This window comes from Pomacea canaliculata, linkage group LG1 (genome assembly GCF_003073045.1).
Source record: "Pomacea canaliculata isolate SZHN2017 linkage group LG1, ASM307304v1, whole genome shotgun sequence".
In the NCBI taxonomy this organism is placed as follows: Eukaryota; Metazoa; Mollusca; class Gastropoda; order Architaenioglossa; family Ampullariidae; genus Pomacea; species Pomacea canaliculata.
Window position 1 is genome coordinate 1,191,701 of NC_037590.1, and position 18,102 is coordinate 1,209,802.

Below are 18,102 nucleotides of genomic sequence, written 5' to 3' on the forward strand. Positions count from 1 at the left end.
GCCTGTTTATCGGAGGAACTGTTTTTTTTTTTTTTTTCTCTACAGGCTTTTATCTGTTCTACATGTTCGCCATATTTTTCAACGTCTTCGTATGTCGCATCTTCATCGTATTCGACAGACTATATATGTTCTTCGTCGTCGACGTCTCATCCGCCATTGTTTCAACCAGCCACCCTGTACCCACGTCATCTCATCGGCGTGTGAACACGTGATCTCGCTGCGCGGGTGTGCGGCCAGCTTAAGTGGAGCAGCCAGGGCTAGGACCGGCGAGCAGGGGTTCACGTGACCAACGGCCTACCCACCTCTCGTACCTGGACGCGAGGAGGGAGGGGGGTGCCAGCTGGAGGAGAAGAAGACTGGTGTTTCTGCTGATTATATGAACACTGTGAGCGAACACTTGACTGGGCTGTATCCCAGTGGTATTTTATTTGTAACCTCTTTGCGGGGAGGCAGTCCCCTGGTTGTTTATATATTCATTTTGACGAGTACTCGTGGGGGTATTTTTTTGTTTTGATCCGTTTTTCTGTGGGTGTGTGTGGGTGTATGTGTATGCGTGTTTATACTTGTTATTAAAACTGCGTGCTTGTATCGTTTTTCCCGTCTTTGTCGTGGTTTGTGCCGTGCACGGGTTTCGAGAGGTAAGTCGTAGACTGCCTCCGGCCGAGTGTCTGTGCGTGTCTGGCCGGCTGTGTGAGCGGCTGTGCGCGTGCTTCTGGCGAGGCTGGGGGTGGAACGCGACAGGCACACAAAATTGTAATCATATTCAGAAAAAAATTGAGTGAACACTCCAACATAGTTACTTCCTCACTACAAGTTGACAAGACATTAACCGACCTCTTTTTTTTGTACACTGTCCTTCTCCTTCTCTTTGTCATTTTCATCATTCTTTCCCTCCTCCTCTTTTTCTCGCTGCTGAGACACAAAATTCAGGTAAATCATCGATGATCACTGATCAACGAAAAGGTTTGCAAGAGCTACTATTCACAATCTTAAATGTAAAACAATAGGTTGATAATGCAGACCTGCTCCACACACTTATCAGTAAGAAGAAGTCTATATAGAAAGATGAACACACACACACACATGAATAAATCAAATTCATCTAGAGCAGTGGTTCTTTGACTTAACCTGGGTTCGATCGAACCCTAGAGGTTCAGTGAGTCGGTCTCAGGGGTTTGGCGGAGCCTCCGCCACGGAGGTCAAGACACACCCGCAATTAGTGATGACACTAAAGAAGGGTTCGGTGAATGTGCATATGAAACTTGTGGGTTCGGTACCTCAAACAAGGTTAAGAACCACTGATCTAGAGCATTCTGATTGCTGTGGTAACTTACTGCAGCTGCCATGGTTTCTGCCTCTTCCTCTTTTTCTTGCTCTGAAAGCAAGGCTTTGGTGAGGCGTGCAATTAGCTGAGATTTTAGGCCCTTAGCACTCAGGTTCCTGCTGTCCAGTTCATCGCGTAGTTCCTGTAGCTAACAGTTTAATAAAAATAATAAATGCAAAATTTGTAAAGCGCATAATAACACTCCTAAGGAGCATGCTCTTAGCACTTACAAGAACGAAACATGGACAGCATACAAGGGACAGGAAAATAAATAATATACGAACTATAAAAGAATCAACAACCATACTAAAGAAGTCATATCGACAAACTGTACAGTCATGTAGCGAAAGTGTTGGTGAAGTGAGATTTGCAAAAAATTAAGAACAATTATAAAATTCAGAGAGATTTTGAAAATATAAACCAAGACAAACACAATAAAAGATAATAGATAATAATAGAGGGAAATCTAAAGTGAGATTAGGTTTTGGAAAATAGAAAACAGAACGAGCAGTAAGAATTCTAAGGTAATGGCGGAGAACGTAACCATTACAGTAAAGTCCCCAGAAACAGAAAGCAAAGTAGTTACAAGCAGTAAAAAGCAGCAACAAATGAAAGTTTAAGAGAAACAAATACAACTTGTAACTAAAAGAAATCTATGGATACAGAAAAGCAAAGATGTTGCACAAGAAAGCAGAAAAATTACTGGAGAACAAAGTAACTCAGCCTGTCAAGCGCAGCCTTGTTTCCACAAGGACCAAGTTTACCAAAGCCTATACACACACACATATATATGCACACATATATATATTAGGCAATATACATACACACACCTCTATGTTGAACTATATCTTCAGCTTGATTCTTACATTCGAAGAGTCAAAACAACACAAAAGAAGACTGTGCCAGCAACAGAAATGACACTTGTTCATCTTGTAACAATAACAACAATAACAACCGACTTTATTAATCCCAACAGGCAATTTAGATGGGAGCTGTGCCCTTTTTCCAAAATATATGTATATGGGGAAAAAAAACAAAAAAACACACACACATGCACACCTACCCATCACACACACACACTGCTGATAGTTCATCTGTGATTGAGTAGCTGAACTGCGGATGGCACAAAAGATTTCAGGTGCCTATTGCTTTTGCATACTGGCATGGCATAGCGTTTACCGGAGCTTAATAAAACAAATTCTCCCGTTAGCACATGTTCAGGTATTGACAGAATGCGGGAAGCTTTCCTAACTAGTTGTTGATTACAGAGGGAAGTAAAGTCCCTCTGTTTAATACCAATTATCTTGGAACAGATGTGAACAATGTTATTCAAACTGTTCCTATCATGGACAGATAGATTATGAAACCAGCATACAAATGAGAAAGATAAAAGACTCAATAAAAGATTGGTAAAAACGACCTAAAATTGCTCTGCTAACGGAGAAGCTATTTAACTTCCGCAAAAGGTACATTCTTTGCTGGCCACGTTTGACAATGTGTTCAGTGTTTAGAGTCCATTTAAGCTGGCAATCAAAAACAGTTCCCAGGTACCTGAAAGAGGTGACAGTTTCAACAGGTTTGCTATGTATCACACTGGGAGCAACAAACTAATCTTTGATTCTCCTAAAATCTATGTTCAATTCCTTTGTTTTGTCTACATTTAACTCAAGAAAGTTCTCATCGCACCACTGTACAACTGTTTACTGTTACCTTCAAAGTCTTTGGGTCCAGTTTGGAGAAATGTGTTGGTTCATTCTTCTGCACGCCAGGATCCTCTGAATCCTGCTGAGCAAATAAAAAAAGTATGAAGAAGCAGCTTCTCGAAAGGTCAAGACTACTTCAAGCAGCTGTGGCCTCTGGCCGAGATACAACTTCCACAAGACACTCGCTGCATCACCTCCTCCAAGCAGACAGGCACGAGTCCCGGACCCCAACAAGTTGCATTAAGGTCTATATTTGACAAGAATCTACACCAATCACATTTGTCCACAGGAATCCACACCGATCACATTTGTAAGCATTTTACCTATGCCACACACTTCCTCTCTTTTTGCTATGTGACTTATGCTACCATCCACCTGCAAAATGAAGTTCAGAGAAAACGATATAAGCATAGATTCACAACACTTTCTCTACACCTGGTCGTCCTAGTCTTCTGACGATCTTGTTTGTCTTGTGCAGTGGCTTGCGGACTATCTGCTGACGTCACTTCCACCTGCTTTCATTCACTCACAACCTTGCCCATTCTCAATGTGCTGGGCAGCAGTAACTGCAGGCCCAGCAAACCTACTCCCAACATTCAGGACAAAGAAATATGCGAAGGGAACCACCACTCTGACAAGTAAAATGCCACAGTTTTGGCCCAGTAATATTTCTGGTTTTATCTGATCATTACCAAGTAATTTTTATGGGAAATTAATACAGTTCTGCAATTGCAGTGGCACAAATAAAATTAGGAAAATGGAGGGTAGGGGGCACAGGTGCGACACCATCAATGTGTCAAAACATCTTGATCAGTACTGAGAGATATTTAAAATACTAAATCTCAATGGCATCTGCTGCAGATTTGAGAGCTCCATAACTGAATGTGAAAACCAGCCTTTAGGAAATGCTAAAATATGGAAATCAAGGAGAGAAAATATAACAAGCTTGAGAAACAAGGATTCTGTCAGTAAATTATGACTGAACAAAGACAGAAAAAAAAAAAGTCAGACGAAAGACCACTGACACCTAACAAAAAGGATCAATTTGCAGTAAATAAGAAGGCAAAGAGTAACTTAAGAAATTCAAAGCTGACAACAATGTAAAGGTTGAAATTCCATATTTGTGGTTGGACAAGGGGAGCAGAAAGATATAATTATTGTCAAGCAGCAGTGATAAAAGACAGTTTGGTGGAACAACAGTTAATGCCTGTCACCACTACAGTCAGGATTGGCTGTTCTAGTTCAGGTATCGTCTCAGAGGCACTCTTCTTTCTCTGCATGTGGCAACTGCTTTGCCCTGATATAGCCTTAGTTGCTGGCTCAGAGTAAAACACTAATTATTCATCCCCTCATCCCCACAACTACCAAAAGTAAAGATGCCGTTTGTACACTCAAGATTTTAAGGGATGGACTGGAGGCCAAGATCAGGTTAGGGGTGGGAGGTAAAGATGTGTGAGTGGTGATTCCCTGCCTGCGGATCAGTGATGAATGACAGCTCCTCAAAGAAGAGCTGCATTGCAGTAAGTTAAGGGGACAAAAAGAGCATGAGGAAAAAATGCCTGCTGATCGTCTGCATCCTCGGCTGTGGGATTCAGTTTCTTGTGCAGTTTCTGCATGTAGGATTTCTGCAGGCCTGTCCACTCCAGCCTGGTTGGGGAGCAGCGCCAAACGTCTGGCAAGAAAAGTACGACAGTTTCAACCCGCACTGGCTTGTCGCGGGTCTCAGCACGCAGGTAGCGGATCTCTGCAAAGCGATACCTGGGGAAAAAGTAGGTCTAGTGGCTAGAGGCCACATCATGGAGGCTCCACAAAAACAGACGAACTGGATGGGACACAGTGTAAAACACACAGCCCAGGGGACTCCCCCTACAGGTAATGACAAACAAACAGGGACAACATGGCAACTATCACTGTCAATTGCAAAAATAGCAGACATACATGATGCAGCAGACAAATATGATTATATGTGTTTTTATATATATATTCATGCCAAAAACAACACTGATTTGGAAGTTAATACATCTGCAGTTTTTATCGTCCACTGAAAAAGAATATACAAGCAATAAAAATTATTGAAAAACTCACAACATTGGCTCTGTCTGTCTAACTTCCTTAAATAAGGTATTAAATATAATAAAGTCAACTACTTTTCATTATTGTCTACCCATTCTGTTCTCTCCAAATCAAATTGCGCATTAAAAAAAAAATTCTATTGAATGTTTTCTTTCCCATCTCTGTAATAGAGTTCTTGAAGACTACACATTTTTTGTTCTTTAGAATAATAAGAACAAAAGACGGGTATTTTCATGTTATCAGGTATTCCAAACTAAGGCCTGCAAATGTTATGTTTGATCCAGTTTCCCATGCTTATAGTCTGGGTGAGTTGCTTCAAGGGGAAATGAAGTTGCATAGAAACAACTTATTATTCTTTGGTGTCAGGTGTTTTACGTCGTAATATTGTGTAGTAAATTATTAATTAGTGAATGAAGTCACCCTCATAGTCCGCAAAAGTGTTGCAAAAAAATCACCCTATGGCATGATCACAAAAGCATTGTGCTTCAGTTATACACTTCAAACCTCAAATATTACATGATAAATCAAAAGAAAACGGCTTAATTTCAAACTGCTTTCAAACGGTGCAGTAAATTCTTCTTAGCTGAGAAACTATTGAAGTTGAGATGAAAACTAATTGACATTTTTTGACACAAAAAAAAAACACAAATCAAAGGGAAAAGTTGTTATCAAGGTAGATTTTATGCACCCAACTGTCAGTTGGAATATAATTTACATGCAAATTTAACTGGCTTTTACAGAGCAAATTAGGCAAATTTATGATTGGTCATATTTTTTGCAACATTCACGATCTTTCAGTTTGCCTTCCAAGAAATACTCTTTATTCTTTAGTAAATTTTCTTCACTAATCACCTAATGACATGATCATAGGAGTTTACTACCCTTGAAAATTTGGCTGTAGAACTGCTAAGAACAACATCATTCACCCAGCATACCCTTAAAAAGCCTTCACACTATTAGCTGATGATCAGTTCTATTCTACAGCTGCTTGCAGTACGATGGTTCTGCTTGTCACTTATTTAGGTGCACTATCAGCCATGCTGGTATATACACTACACAATCTTACTATTTGATCTAAACTTGCATTCAATGTAGAACTGAACAGTAATTTTCTCTACCAAAAATTGTTAGTCATTATACAACCTTGACAGCTACAGAGATTTTTCAGTTCTCGCACAAAAACTTTATTATGAAGTGAAATGAACTGCAATGTTTCAAAGTATTTTTTTAAAAAGTACAAACGGCAAAGCTGCAAGACATACAAAGTGAACTGCCTTGAACATGACAGTTCAACAGCTCTTATTGTTATCTTCCCATTAATACTAAAACTAGGCTTTTATGTCAAAAAAGAAGTTATTAATGCTTTTGTGATTTTTTTTAAAGAGTTAAAATTTTAATACATGGCACTAACGATAACTTAAAGTTCACATTGCACAGCATCGATTCTAATTCACTTAGAAACTTGATTTTTGTACCAAATATGGATATATCTTTAGCATCTTTAGTATTCAAATAGTCAGTTGGTAAAATTTTAATTTTAGTTTGGGATCCCTAACTTATTTTCTGAAGCAAAATGATACAGATCCTTTACTACACTTCGCAAAAAATATTGACTACATTGTGTATTCCTTAACAACAACACTCAAGAAGACTTGCACACACATACAAACAGGGTTTTAACCCACTAAAAAGAGCTGACATAAGAAACTCAAAGGCTAAGTATGGGGAATGAGGCCTCTGTATTTCTGGTACAAGATGTGGGAAGGCTAAGAGATGATATGAAACACTCTCCTGTCCCAAGGGAATGGTGGAAGGTCACCAACTCACCACTGAGTGCACTTGGAAAGGTCAATCCCCGTCAAAGCTTTGGTAGTTCGGATGGCAGTCTTGATCAGCACCTGTGGATTTTCATTTGGCCCGTCGCCGTCAAGGGATGGTGACCACGGCCCACCAATAGCCATGGGCTCATTCTTACCCCGGGTACCTACAAGAAACTGAAGTAACCGAGTTGGATGCTGAAAAGACTCTTGATGTTCACCATTCTCCTGGGCCAATGCACATGACTTGCTGTAGAGCTCCTCCATGCTTGGACAAGCCAGCAGCATCACCTGTTGCACAATACTTTCATGTCAGTCTTCTGTGTACAGGAAAGTACAGTATTCATTATTGAAAAGCAGTTTTACATCAACACTTAGTGTCCTCAAATGTCTTGGAGTTACAATGTTAATGTTCACAACAGAAATAGAGACAGAGAGTGGTGTCTCTTCACCTAACAGGCTTGAGGGGGCCAGCTCTCTGCATTTTTGTTTTCTTCTTGGATTTTTTTGTGCTTGTAGTGCCTATTGTACCAATCTGCACTTTTTTCCCGATGTCATCGACATTGTGTTTGTTTACTTGCCTGCTGATTTTATTTATTCCTCTGCTAATATCAACTTTCTCATTGACGTTAATCATCTCTGGCTAACACCATCACAGTTTCTTCCCTTTTACATGTTCTCCCTGGGATTGATGTTACATCAATACCAGTCATACATTTCAACATCGTACTTCAATTCTGGCTTCATCTGGATATTCTCCTGACGTTGATCTACATGTTTGATTATTGATATATTCTGCTCCAGTCTAATGACTGTACCTCTTGTCAAATTGACATTTTGATCTATGAATGTCATCCAGCAGAAGAACGATCTAGCTTTCCTGTTAACTTTACATAAATTTTGTTCAACAAAAGTAATTACATTCACATAGTTCTGTGAAGAGTTTCTATCCCTATACCCCAGCCCTGACACACCACCTTACAATAGGAGCAGTGATGAAATGTCAACAGGTTGTGACATCATATCCTTCTTAATATAGAAATTACAGCACAACTGTCCCTGCTAGAGAAGCATCACATTTTCTTTTGTGGTTATGTAGTAAAATAAAAATTATAATATGTAGTGCAGAGAAAATTATGGTATGTAGTACAACAAAAAATTATGAAATGCAGTAAAGTGAAAATAATGATACAACCACGAACTTGTATAACTGGACTGCTGGCAGACAAATTTTTCCCAGTTAAATACTAGAACGAGGCAGGTTTGTACAAAGCTTACAGTTTAGTCACATATTGTTTAGGCTCGCCGAGACTAACAGCGGAGAACTTTGCAATAGGCTAAGCATTGGTCTGGGCAGACAGACAGCAATCCACCTATACACGTCCAAGATACAACTCTAACTGGCTGACCTTGGCAGAAAAGCTGTGATCAGCATCTGGAGGGTCCAGTACAGCAGACTCAGGGTTAAGAGAAGTAACTTCTTTGTGCATAACATGGAACTTGCATGACTGGCCTAAGGTGAAGGGACGCTGCAGAGGCAGATTATCCACCCAGGGAAAGCTTGCATGGAAGAAGTCACTAGGTATATACATGTTGGAGTATTTTGTCTTCAGCACCATCACCCCAGCTTCTGGCCTTGTAATGATCCAACAAAAAAAAAAAAAGAAATCATAGAAGCCACAGGTAATGTAAAATGAAAGCATAGAAACTACAGGTAATACAGAATAAATTCAGAATGTAAAACAGCTTTTGCAAACAGAATGACAAAGAACAACTTAAATATTCAAAAAGAATGATAAAGATTGACTAATTTTAGAAACCATACAGTCTTCACGTCATGCAGCTTGCAAGCTCAATGCTAGGGTCAATAAAATTAAACCCTTAACAAAGAAATAATGTAAAATGACTGTACATGAACGAACAGACAGATTCAACTTCTTACATATTCAGTGTGGCCTGAGGTGCCTGCACCACATATCTAGGTGGAGGGCGTGATGTTTTTCGTTTTGGACTCCTAGGTCGGCTGCTTGATGGAGAGGAAGACCGAGAACGGCGACGGGAATCTCGTTTCTCTCTACGATCACGGTCTCGATCACGCCCACGATCTCGCTCCCGTTCTCGATCTTCACTGTATCTCGAAGACTCGCTGTAAGTCTGCCGCCCAGTGCTTGTTCCCCCACGAATTAAACCTGAAAAAAAAATCTTAGAATCTTAGCATGGAAACCAGCTTTGTGCTTAAGTATAACTGCTTAGATCACATTAGTGTTGGTAGGAAATGTTGCATAACTCAGTTGCACAACACATTATGAACAATCTTTGTTCCACTAATGTTGGTGGGGTCAGATAATAAAGGCTACACCTTCTCCCCTTGTGCTGCTTCAAAATGTTCCTCTTTGTGTTCTCTGTATTTGTTTTTATTCATTATTAGTACTGTTGTTTATTCTTTCATAGTTATTTGTTTGTTTTCCTGTCCCTTTTATGCTGTCCATGTCTTGCTCTTGTTCTCAGGTGCTTAGAGCACTTATCAAATTTTGTATTATTATTATTATTTGCACAACAAAAGCAAATTCTTATGCATCCCTTGGAACTCTGGTTCTATAAAGAACAAAGTGCATCTCATTAGTGCAGAATTATTATTACCTAATAATACAACAATACAACACAGCACCACAAACCCACCTCTTCCCCTTCCAGCCTGGCTCAGAAGAGCTCTCGGTTGGCTAGCAAGAGAGTTAATAAGACTGGCACTGTTCATTGCTGCCATGGCACCAGCCAACTGCATCGGGTTAACTCCTCCTATCAGGCCCCCTGTGTTTATCCCTGGGGCCACACCCAGGGCACCCAGGCCCATTGTCTTTGCTGCCTGTTGCATGGCTGCTAGTTGCTGGGTGGCTGTGTTGGCCACTGCTGTGACACCAGATGCCTGAAGAAAAAGCATTCATAGCACTAATGTCAAATGTATCTAGAAATTTATTCAAAAATTAAAGCCTACTACTTGTTACAAACATCTCAAAAACAGAAACCTGATCTTCTGCCAACAACTAATATATCATGTGATATATATCATTACCTTCTCTGCGTTAAATTGTAAATTTAAATAAATGGTAACTGGAAAAATCTTCCAAAACTGATGTGACTGGGTAGAGGGAGTGAAAAATGCTGCACAATAATGAGGAAAATTTAGTCTGGAAATATGTTTTTCCAAACTGTTCTTAAAATTAGGATACACTTTGGGTGCTATATATGTAAATTTATCAAATTTTTTTTTTTTAAATGTTCAACAGAGACATTGGAATTATAAGAAACTTCTGCAAAAGATGCAACATGCACCTGAGAAAAAATATATACCACTAAATATATTTAGCAAATTAGCATAAAAAAAGCCACAAGAAATATGCTGCGACTCTGACCTGACTGTTTAAAACTTGTACACGTGTGGCATTCCACTTGAATGGCATGGCTGGGTTGTAGGAAGCCTCCACAAACACCCTGTCTCCTACTTTTGGTGCTATCCCTTTAACACAACTGTAAGTGTGCAAGACAAAAACAAGTGAACAGGAAGAAACCCTGACAACCTGACTAAACTGCTCACTGGTCTTGGCAAAGTTTCCTTTCATTTTCAGTGTTTGCTATTTCTCTTTTGCCTTCTTTACCAAGTGAACAACATAGATGAAAATACTTCCCTTACACATTTGGAATGATAGTTGTCTAAACAGCAGGTGCAATCTGCTGTGGCCACACAAGCAACAATTGCAAAATCAAATATATTAACATCCAGCATTATGTACCAAATATTTTCCATCCAAATCAATGTGCACATCCTTTTATCAACAAATAAGCATCTGAAGTGCCTATTTTGTTTCGTTAAACATGTGAATAATACTAAAAGCTAAAAAGTTTTCCTTTACCTGCTTTGAAAAAAGACATCTTCATCAATGAAGCCAAAGTTATCATGAAGTTTAGTGACGGTTCCTGTAAAAACTCGTTGTTTCTGACTGGCTGCAGCATTTGCTGCTTGAGCAGAGGCCTGGTTGGGACGAGCTGTGGGGTAGCTTACAGTAGCCACTTGTGAACTTCCCCCACCCAGTGTGGTAGGCAGAGCCATTCCTGGTTGAGACAGTGCAACTCCAGCAGCAGCTGTCTGCAACCCTGCCTGAAAAAAAAAGAAAAAAGAAAACTGTGCACCCACAGGCAACTAGCCACTTAATGTTTTGACTTTGAATGCATGGTATGATTTCATAACAAACTCTTAACAAATAATATAGGACAATGGAAAATACCAACAAAAACCATCTATAAGAGTCCATCATACTAAAATCCTTTTAGAAACACAACCAGTAATTCTCAAAGACAGTTTCAAAGGCATGCTCATGATTTATGAGTAATTGAAAAAAACTAAAATACAGTATACACTCGAGCACTTAACTACAACATTGCTGAAATCCCACTGCTAAATGATCCACACTAACAAATACAACAATTAAGACCTAAATAATAGGATAATATATTTATAATGTACACCCAACACACATATACAAATGCTCATATCAATGACAGGTTGTGACAATCAGGATTTCTTTTGATGTTTTCTTTTTGTTTCATCTCTTGGTTCTACAGCCTCTCCCTAGGGAACAGGAACAGTTTTGTCTCCCTTGTTAATGTCTGTTTCAAGATCACCAGAACCAGGCAGAGGGATTTGGCAGTCTTCTGTAATCACCAAATCCTCAGGAAGGCATCACGCATCCTTTTTCTCATTATATGCTGGCACGTGAGTTTTCACTCTTGCGGTCTGGCTGTAGGTACACAATGCATGTATGCAGAACCAATCGTCACTGCAACTCATTCGTTCCACATGCCATTCACTTGATAAACTCTACAGGCAGTCTCTCAATCTCCTTTACCCCACCTGTCCAACTCCCTACACATGAGCGGAAAGAAGTCAACAATGATTGCAGCTGAAAAATGCTTTCTTTACCCATGCAATGTCAAAAAATGGAAGAGTCAGATGTAAAAAAACTCATGCCAAGCTCTTTTGAATTATAAGCTTCTCTTTTGTCTTGTTCTTCCTTTCTTGCTGACCTTCATGTGAAGTTGTTATTTTGGCAAGAACTAGCAACTGTGAAAGAAACTTTGTCCAGTCTAAGTTTTCTTTAACTCAATTTACTCCTCCACTTCAAAAACACTGAAATCATGGAGCCTGTCATAGATACATTAAAAACTGCAGTTATCACAAGGTATATAAGCTATCTCTCTACTTTCTAGTTTGCAAAAACTGCTAAGCACTGACTGGATGTTGCCAAAGAACACCAATGACAATACAGAGTCGCAGATCATAGAGGCACCTGAAAATATTACTATGATATGAATGACATATGTATGCAACACTGTCAATGTCATAAGCCACTACACACTAACTGTTTATGTCATAGAAATGGTTAATAAATATGTCATGAATTTATCATGATTGTATGCTCAAGACTTATTGTGCATCTGGTAATGCTTCAGTGCATCTAGAAAACAGGTGTAATTGTGGATAAATATGACCTACTTGGTTGTGGATGACAGAAGCAATCTGAGATTGTGCAAACTGTTGTTGATGTTGCTGTTGCATAGCTGTTGCCGAGCTGTATGAGTAAACGGTGGGGCTAGCGGCCATTGCAGAAGTCTGCACTATTCCTGATGTCACCTGAGGCATTTGTGCCGTTGCTATGCCACCCACAGCGTTGGCAGCAATGAAATCTGCCAAAGCATTACATAAAATTCCAAATATATTCACTGATATCTTTTCAAATACTTCTGTAAGCATATAACAGTTTTACATACACATTTTTATTTTATGAGTAGCTACTAAATAAGCTGTCGATTAGAAAATTATGATAAAGCTTTCTAGTCAACTAAAAATAATAATAATAAAGGCAATGACAGTTTGTTTACATATTTATATTAATAAAAACTGATAAATGATTGAACTCTTCAGTTTAGAACTTCTTGCTCATCGCCTGGCTAGTACCTTTCCTATTGTTCAATTATACATGCTTTAGTCAACTGCAAATAGGTAATAAATATGCATATCTGCAAAGACTATGAAGCATGCAAGAGAGACATCTTCTCCATATTTACTGCATTTGTAAATAATGAAAAGATTTTAAAAGAGTGTTTTAGTTTTCTCACCAGTTGCTTGCCTTGCCCAAGGAGGATTTTTATTTCCTGTGCCATACTGAGATGCCATTGCGGCTAAATAAGTAGCAAAATATTCAGTTGTTTTTAAAACATTTACGACTTTCACATATTTGTTTTCTCTATATATGGATGTAAATGTAACATTAAAATAAACTTAGAATTTGTTATTACTATAAAACATTGTGTTCTCCTAGTTCAACCAATCATTCTGACATCTTCACTTTACAATAAACTTCACAGTAAACAATGGTAATAAATGTAAAGCTACATCCTACATCTGCAAATGATCTTGGTCAACGATCTCCATAATAAAACTAACAGGTTCACCTAAAACGGGTTAGCTATATATTCGTATCTAATCCAGTTTTGTGTTAACATTATCTACCACATTGGATTGAAATGGAAAAGAAGCAGAATAATATTTACAATAGCGAATTTCCCATCCCCTTTCCAAAAAAAACCCTTAAAGTTTGGCGTCTTTATGAAATCAATTTAACTTAGATGCTCGCACACAACGTAACTGGTGTAATCGTTGATTTGTTGCAACCTATAGCGTAGGTGACATATTCACAGTAAAAGTATCAACAATACGATGCGAATATGCTTTTCATTATTCGCTAGTTAACGGGTACATTTTTCTCTCAATTAAAGTTTAAACTCACAAGCTCAGGTCGAGAGAATCATAAATTCAAAGGTTGCTATTATAGACCTAATGGTTGTCGGCAATTTCCGGTGTAGGTTGTGTTGAATTAAAAAGTAACAAACATGCCGGATTTTTATGCTTGTAGATTTTTTACTTAACAAAGAAATATTCAATAACATTCTATAAATATTTTCATATTTTCACACAGGAAGAAAATTATAAATTAAAAAATAAGTTTCGTGCGTTTCGTTTTCTACTACAGCTCTGGAACACACATTGCTCGAACGAAACTTCCTTTTCCGGAAAAGACGCTGGCGAATTAGGTGTGTATGATAGGATTGGAATCATAATCTAATTCATCTACGTTGCTCATAAAGTTTTTTATGATTGTAACTGTATAATTTAAATCTCTTTATATTGATAGTTTTCGTGCTTGGTATGAGTAATTTCAAGAATTTTTTCGATCAGTCTGTACCCCTTAAGAACGTTATCGACACTGATATACGTCCGTCGTAATATCTTTATAATAATAACTGCTACTTACTGTTTACATTTGATGAAACTAAGAAATGCAAACTATGAGAAGTCGAGAATGTGCCCATGTTTAATTCTTAATACTTCTCATCTGCAGGTTTGCTGGTGCCAATCGTCAACAATGGTAGGGTTGATTTCTTGCATCACTTGTAGAACGTGAAAATAGAACATAGGCGGTTGTACTTGAACCAAAATAACCATTAACAACAAAGTCTTCATGCTTCTAATTATAATAATTAGGTCCATCAAAGTGTTGAAGCTATACGACCAAGAACCTATGTCTGCACAAACATCGATTTAATATTTTGTGGGAAAAGCAGTGTAATATTAAGATCGAATTAAGCAGTGTCTCGGTAAGATTCTTCTTGCAATTGTGTTGGATATGAAAATTACAAGTGGTTTTTTTTTTCTGTCAGCTTGTGAAGTTAATACCTTATTTGATTATGATCCAGAAGTCAATGAGCCCATGGTGTAATTGTTGCTTAACTGATGGCATTCTTTTTCAGCCGAAACAGATTCAAGAAATCAAAGATTTTCTTCTTACGGCAAGAAGAAAAGATGCCAAATGTAAGTGTTATTTGTTGTCATGCCTTATGCAGTGCTTATGTTCTTATTCAATACAGATGAAAAGTGATGTAATAAAACATTAAAATATTGTCTCCATGGGCAGCTCTGGGTTCAGCTCTTTTCTCAGGCACTGTTTTCTCAATATGTGGCATATGTTTCCAGGGCTGGCTGCCTTGCCATTGTATAGCTTTAGCTGTTGGCGTAAAACACAAATTCGCCCTCCCACCGTCATCTCTATAAATCTTGGAGTATTATTGTGCTTATTTAGTAAAACAACAGCTGTGGATGATGAAAACTCAGACACCTCTTGTCTGCAGTTTCTGATGAGTCTTCACATTTTTCTGACACAGATTTTAAAGCATTGGTTAGGTTCAAATACCTAGATTATGGGATTCTGCTTTGTGCCTCTTAACAAGACACATCTCAGGTAGAATCAATGTCTCCTCATGGTCTGCACATGCTTATGGGTGCACTCTTTAGATAGATACTGGATCTTGTGATACACCCTCTCCTACAGTTTTAGCAAACCCTGATGTCTCGGACAGAACCAACATCTTGTGGTCTGTTCATAGGCAGACACTAGGTCTTGTAATGTTGATGAATGGGTGTCTTCTGTGGAAAGTGTGTCTCAGTAGATTAGCAGACTTTTGTATGGCTTTAATTTAGAATTTACGCTTCGTTATTCTTTATCAAACATCCCACTCACTCATTATTCAACAGTCAATCAGATGCTCATTCACATTGAGATCAGTCATTTACTTACAGATGACCAAATGCACTGTGCTATCAAAGAGTAAGCTAATATGTTAGTGTGCGACAGCTGTGGATGATGAAAACCTAGACACCTCTTGTCTGCAGTTGCTGATGAGTTTTCACATTTTTCTGACACAGATTTTAAAGCAATACCTAGATTAGTGGATCTTAACCTTGTTTGAGGTACCAAACCCACAAGTTTCATATGCATGTTCACCAAACCCTTCTTTATAGTGTCATCACTAATTGCGGGTGTGTCTTGACCTCTGGTGGAGGCTCCGCCGAACTCCTGAGACCAACTCGCCGAACCCCGGTTAAGAACCACTGACCTAGAATTTAGGATTCTGCTTTGTGCCTCTTAAGAAGACACATTGTGTTTACTAACAAAAGGATATTGTGTTTCAGCTGTCAAAATTAAGAAGAATAAAGACAACGTTAAATTCAAGGTGAGGTGCAGCCGATACCTCTACACACTTGTCATCCAAGATCGTGAAAAGGCTGAAAAGCTCAGGCAGTCTTTACCACCAGGTGAAGTCATTTGATCTTTTTCTGATTTGATTTCGGCAAGAGTCTGTGCAATACTAAAGATGTTTGCCTTTAAGCACATTAAGTCTCAGTGTTGTATTCTGGTACAGGTTGGAGTGGGATTTTTTTTTTTCCCTGAGGGGAATGTCTATGCTTTGACAAATACATTACTGTGCATTCAGTCAATACATACCATTTTCTGATATACTCATGTGAATACTTGTCACTTGTTGTCTCTGTTTATTCCTTAGCAGTTGGACTTTCTTACCCGTCTGTTTCTGATTATGAAATAATTCTGTGTGCAGGGCTTGCAGTGAAAGAGCTGAAGTAAAGAGATTGTTCAATAAATTGTTTAAAACAAAAAGTGTTGTAATTTATTTTTTAACTTGATAGAATGCAGATCATTAACCCTTAGTGTAAGATCGTGGCTTTGCTCGGGAAGGAGATTTTTTCTTTTTTTCTCAATAAATGTATGGTTTTCTTGGTCTAACCTGAGATCAGCAATAATATGATGATGATGTAGTTTTATAACGCGCTAGTATCTGCATCACAAAGATGCGGTGATCCCAGCAGCCACCAAACTGCAGGTCAAATGAAAACTTCAAATAAGTTTAAACAAGTTAGTCTTAAGATTTTTCTTGAAAGATGCAATACTATCAGACTCCTTGGTCGAGAGGGGAAGCGAGTTCCACAAAAGCGGGGCTACATTAGAGAAGGATCTAAATCCCGCAGTCTTCTTGTTAGCATTCCCTGACTGAACACTCGGTTGTTCAAGTCTGAAGTGGGCTGCTGAACGAAGGTTCCGCTGAGGTTGGTAACGGCGAATGAGTTCTTGCAGATAGGCGCAAGGTCGTGAAGACAGCCATATGTTAAGGTTAACAATTTATGCTCAATTCTCTTCTCCACAGGAAGCCAATGTAGGTCACGAAGTACAGGAGTAATATGGTCAGATTTTTTCTTTCCTGCAACTATCCTCGCAGCCGTATTTTGCACTCGCTGTAGCCTCGACAACTCGCTCTTTGAAATCCCCCAGAGGCAGCTGTTGGCATAGTCTAATTTAGAACCGATGAGGGACACAGCAACTGCATTTGCAGTCTTCTTATTAAGACTGGGTCGGAGTCGTCCAAGAGTGTGGATATGGAAATAACATGCCTTGACTACAGAACTGACATGATCAGACATAGTAAGAAGATTGGCGACATAGAGTCCAAGGTTCCGTACGGAGCTGGAGAGGAGGATTCTAGCTTGACCCACTTGGATGGAGTCTAGAGAGACTTTGCTAAGGCTAAACTTGGAACCACACAGCATCGCCTCTGTCTTCTCATCATTAAGCTTGAGTTTATTCCTCAGCATCCATGACTTGACCTCTAAACAACAATCTTCTACAGCACAGACTGCCTCACGCACCGACTCACTGTCAGTACTAAATGAAAAATAGAGTTCAGTGTCATCTGCAAACATCTTACGGTTCACATTATGCTTCTCAATGAGAGGACCAAGCTGAGATGTGTAAATAGAACAGAGCCCTTTGGGACACCGCACAGCAATGGAACTGTCACTGAAGAAGCTTGATTGACCATCACCCTTTGTGTGCAGTCACTGAGGTAGGAATGGAACCACCAATGCCCACCTCCATCTGGAGACGAGTTAGTAGAGTGGAGTGATCAATGACATCGAAGGCCGCACTCAGATCAAGGAGGACCACGAGTCTCCCTGCATCCGCACTGCACAGAAGATCGTTCATAAGACGCAGAAGGGCTGTCTTACAATAAACACCACTCACTGCCATTCTCAGTTATTAGCCAGTCTTTAACGATTTTAAGGTGCTTTTTTTTGTGTGTTTAGGTGACATAATTTGTCTAGTGGTGTGGAAAAGGTTCACATTTGCAGAATTATACATGACATTCCCTGGCTTGGTGGTTTGGTTTATCTAAAATAAAATACATGCTTATTTAGTATGTACTTTAAATATGAAATAGCGGC

The 18,102-nt window shown here is 39.0% G+C and overlaps 1 protein-coding gene and 1 long non-coding RNA gene across 6 annotated transcripts in view; one reads left to right on the forward strand and one right to left on the reverse strand.

The window, feature by feature from the left end:
- Window positions 1-13,854, reverse strand: part of LOC112571922 (cell division cycle and apoptosis regulator protein 1-like) — a 28,776-nt gene extending 14,922 nt beyond the window's left edge. For 2 of the 5 annotated variants that reach the window (XM_025251358.1, XM_025251332.1), the window contains exons 1-13: window positions 13,760-13,854; window positions 13,089-13,151; window positions 12,466-12,656; window positions 10,826-11,070; window positions 10,328-10,442; window positions 9,597-9,840; window positions 8,860-9,106; window positions 8,327-8,552; window positions 6,928-7,208; window positions 4,587-4,785; window positions 3,035-3,109; window positions 1,335-1,472; window positions 835-912 (exon numbers count right to left, since the gene is read on the reverse strand). In XM_025251358.1, coding sequence (XP_025107143.1) covers window positions 835-912; window positions 1,335-1,472; window positions 3,035-3,109; window positions 4,587-4,785; window positions 6,928-7,208; window positions 8,327-8,552; window positions 8,860-9,106; window positions 9,597-9,840; window positions 10,328-10,442; window positions 10,826-11,070; window positions 12,466-12,656; window positions 13,089-13,146 — 2,097 coding nt within the window. In that variant the 5' untranslated portion in view covers window positions 13,147-13,151; window positions 13,760-13,854. The remainder of the gene's footprint in view (window positions 1-834; window positions 913-1,334; window positions 1,473-3,034; window positions 3,110-4,586; window positions 4,786-6,927; window positions 7,209-8,326; window positions 8,553-8,859; window positions 9,107-9,596; window positions 9,841-10,327; window positions 10,443-10,825; window positions 11,071-12,465; window positions 12,657-13,088; window positions 13,152-13,759) is intronic. The other 3 variants (XM_025251340.1, XM_025251348.1, XM_025251366.1) reach the window with 3 other exon arrangements.
- An 84-nt stretch (window positions 13,855-13,938) lies between these two features.
- On the forward strand, window positions 13,939-14,846 carry LOC112571974. The gene is made up of 3 exons (XR_003100929.1): window positions 13,939-14,063; window positions 14,372-14,398; window positions 14,781-14,846. It is a non-coding gene; the product is annotated as an uncharacterized LOC112571974 (long non-coding RNA).
- The last annotated feature ends 3,256 nt before the right edge of the window (window positions 14,847-18,102 follow it).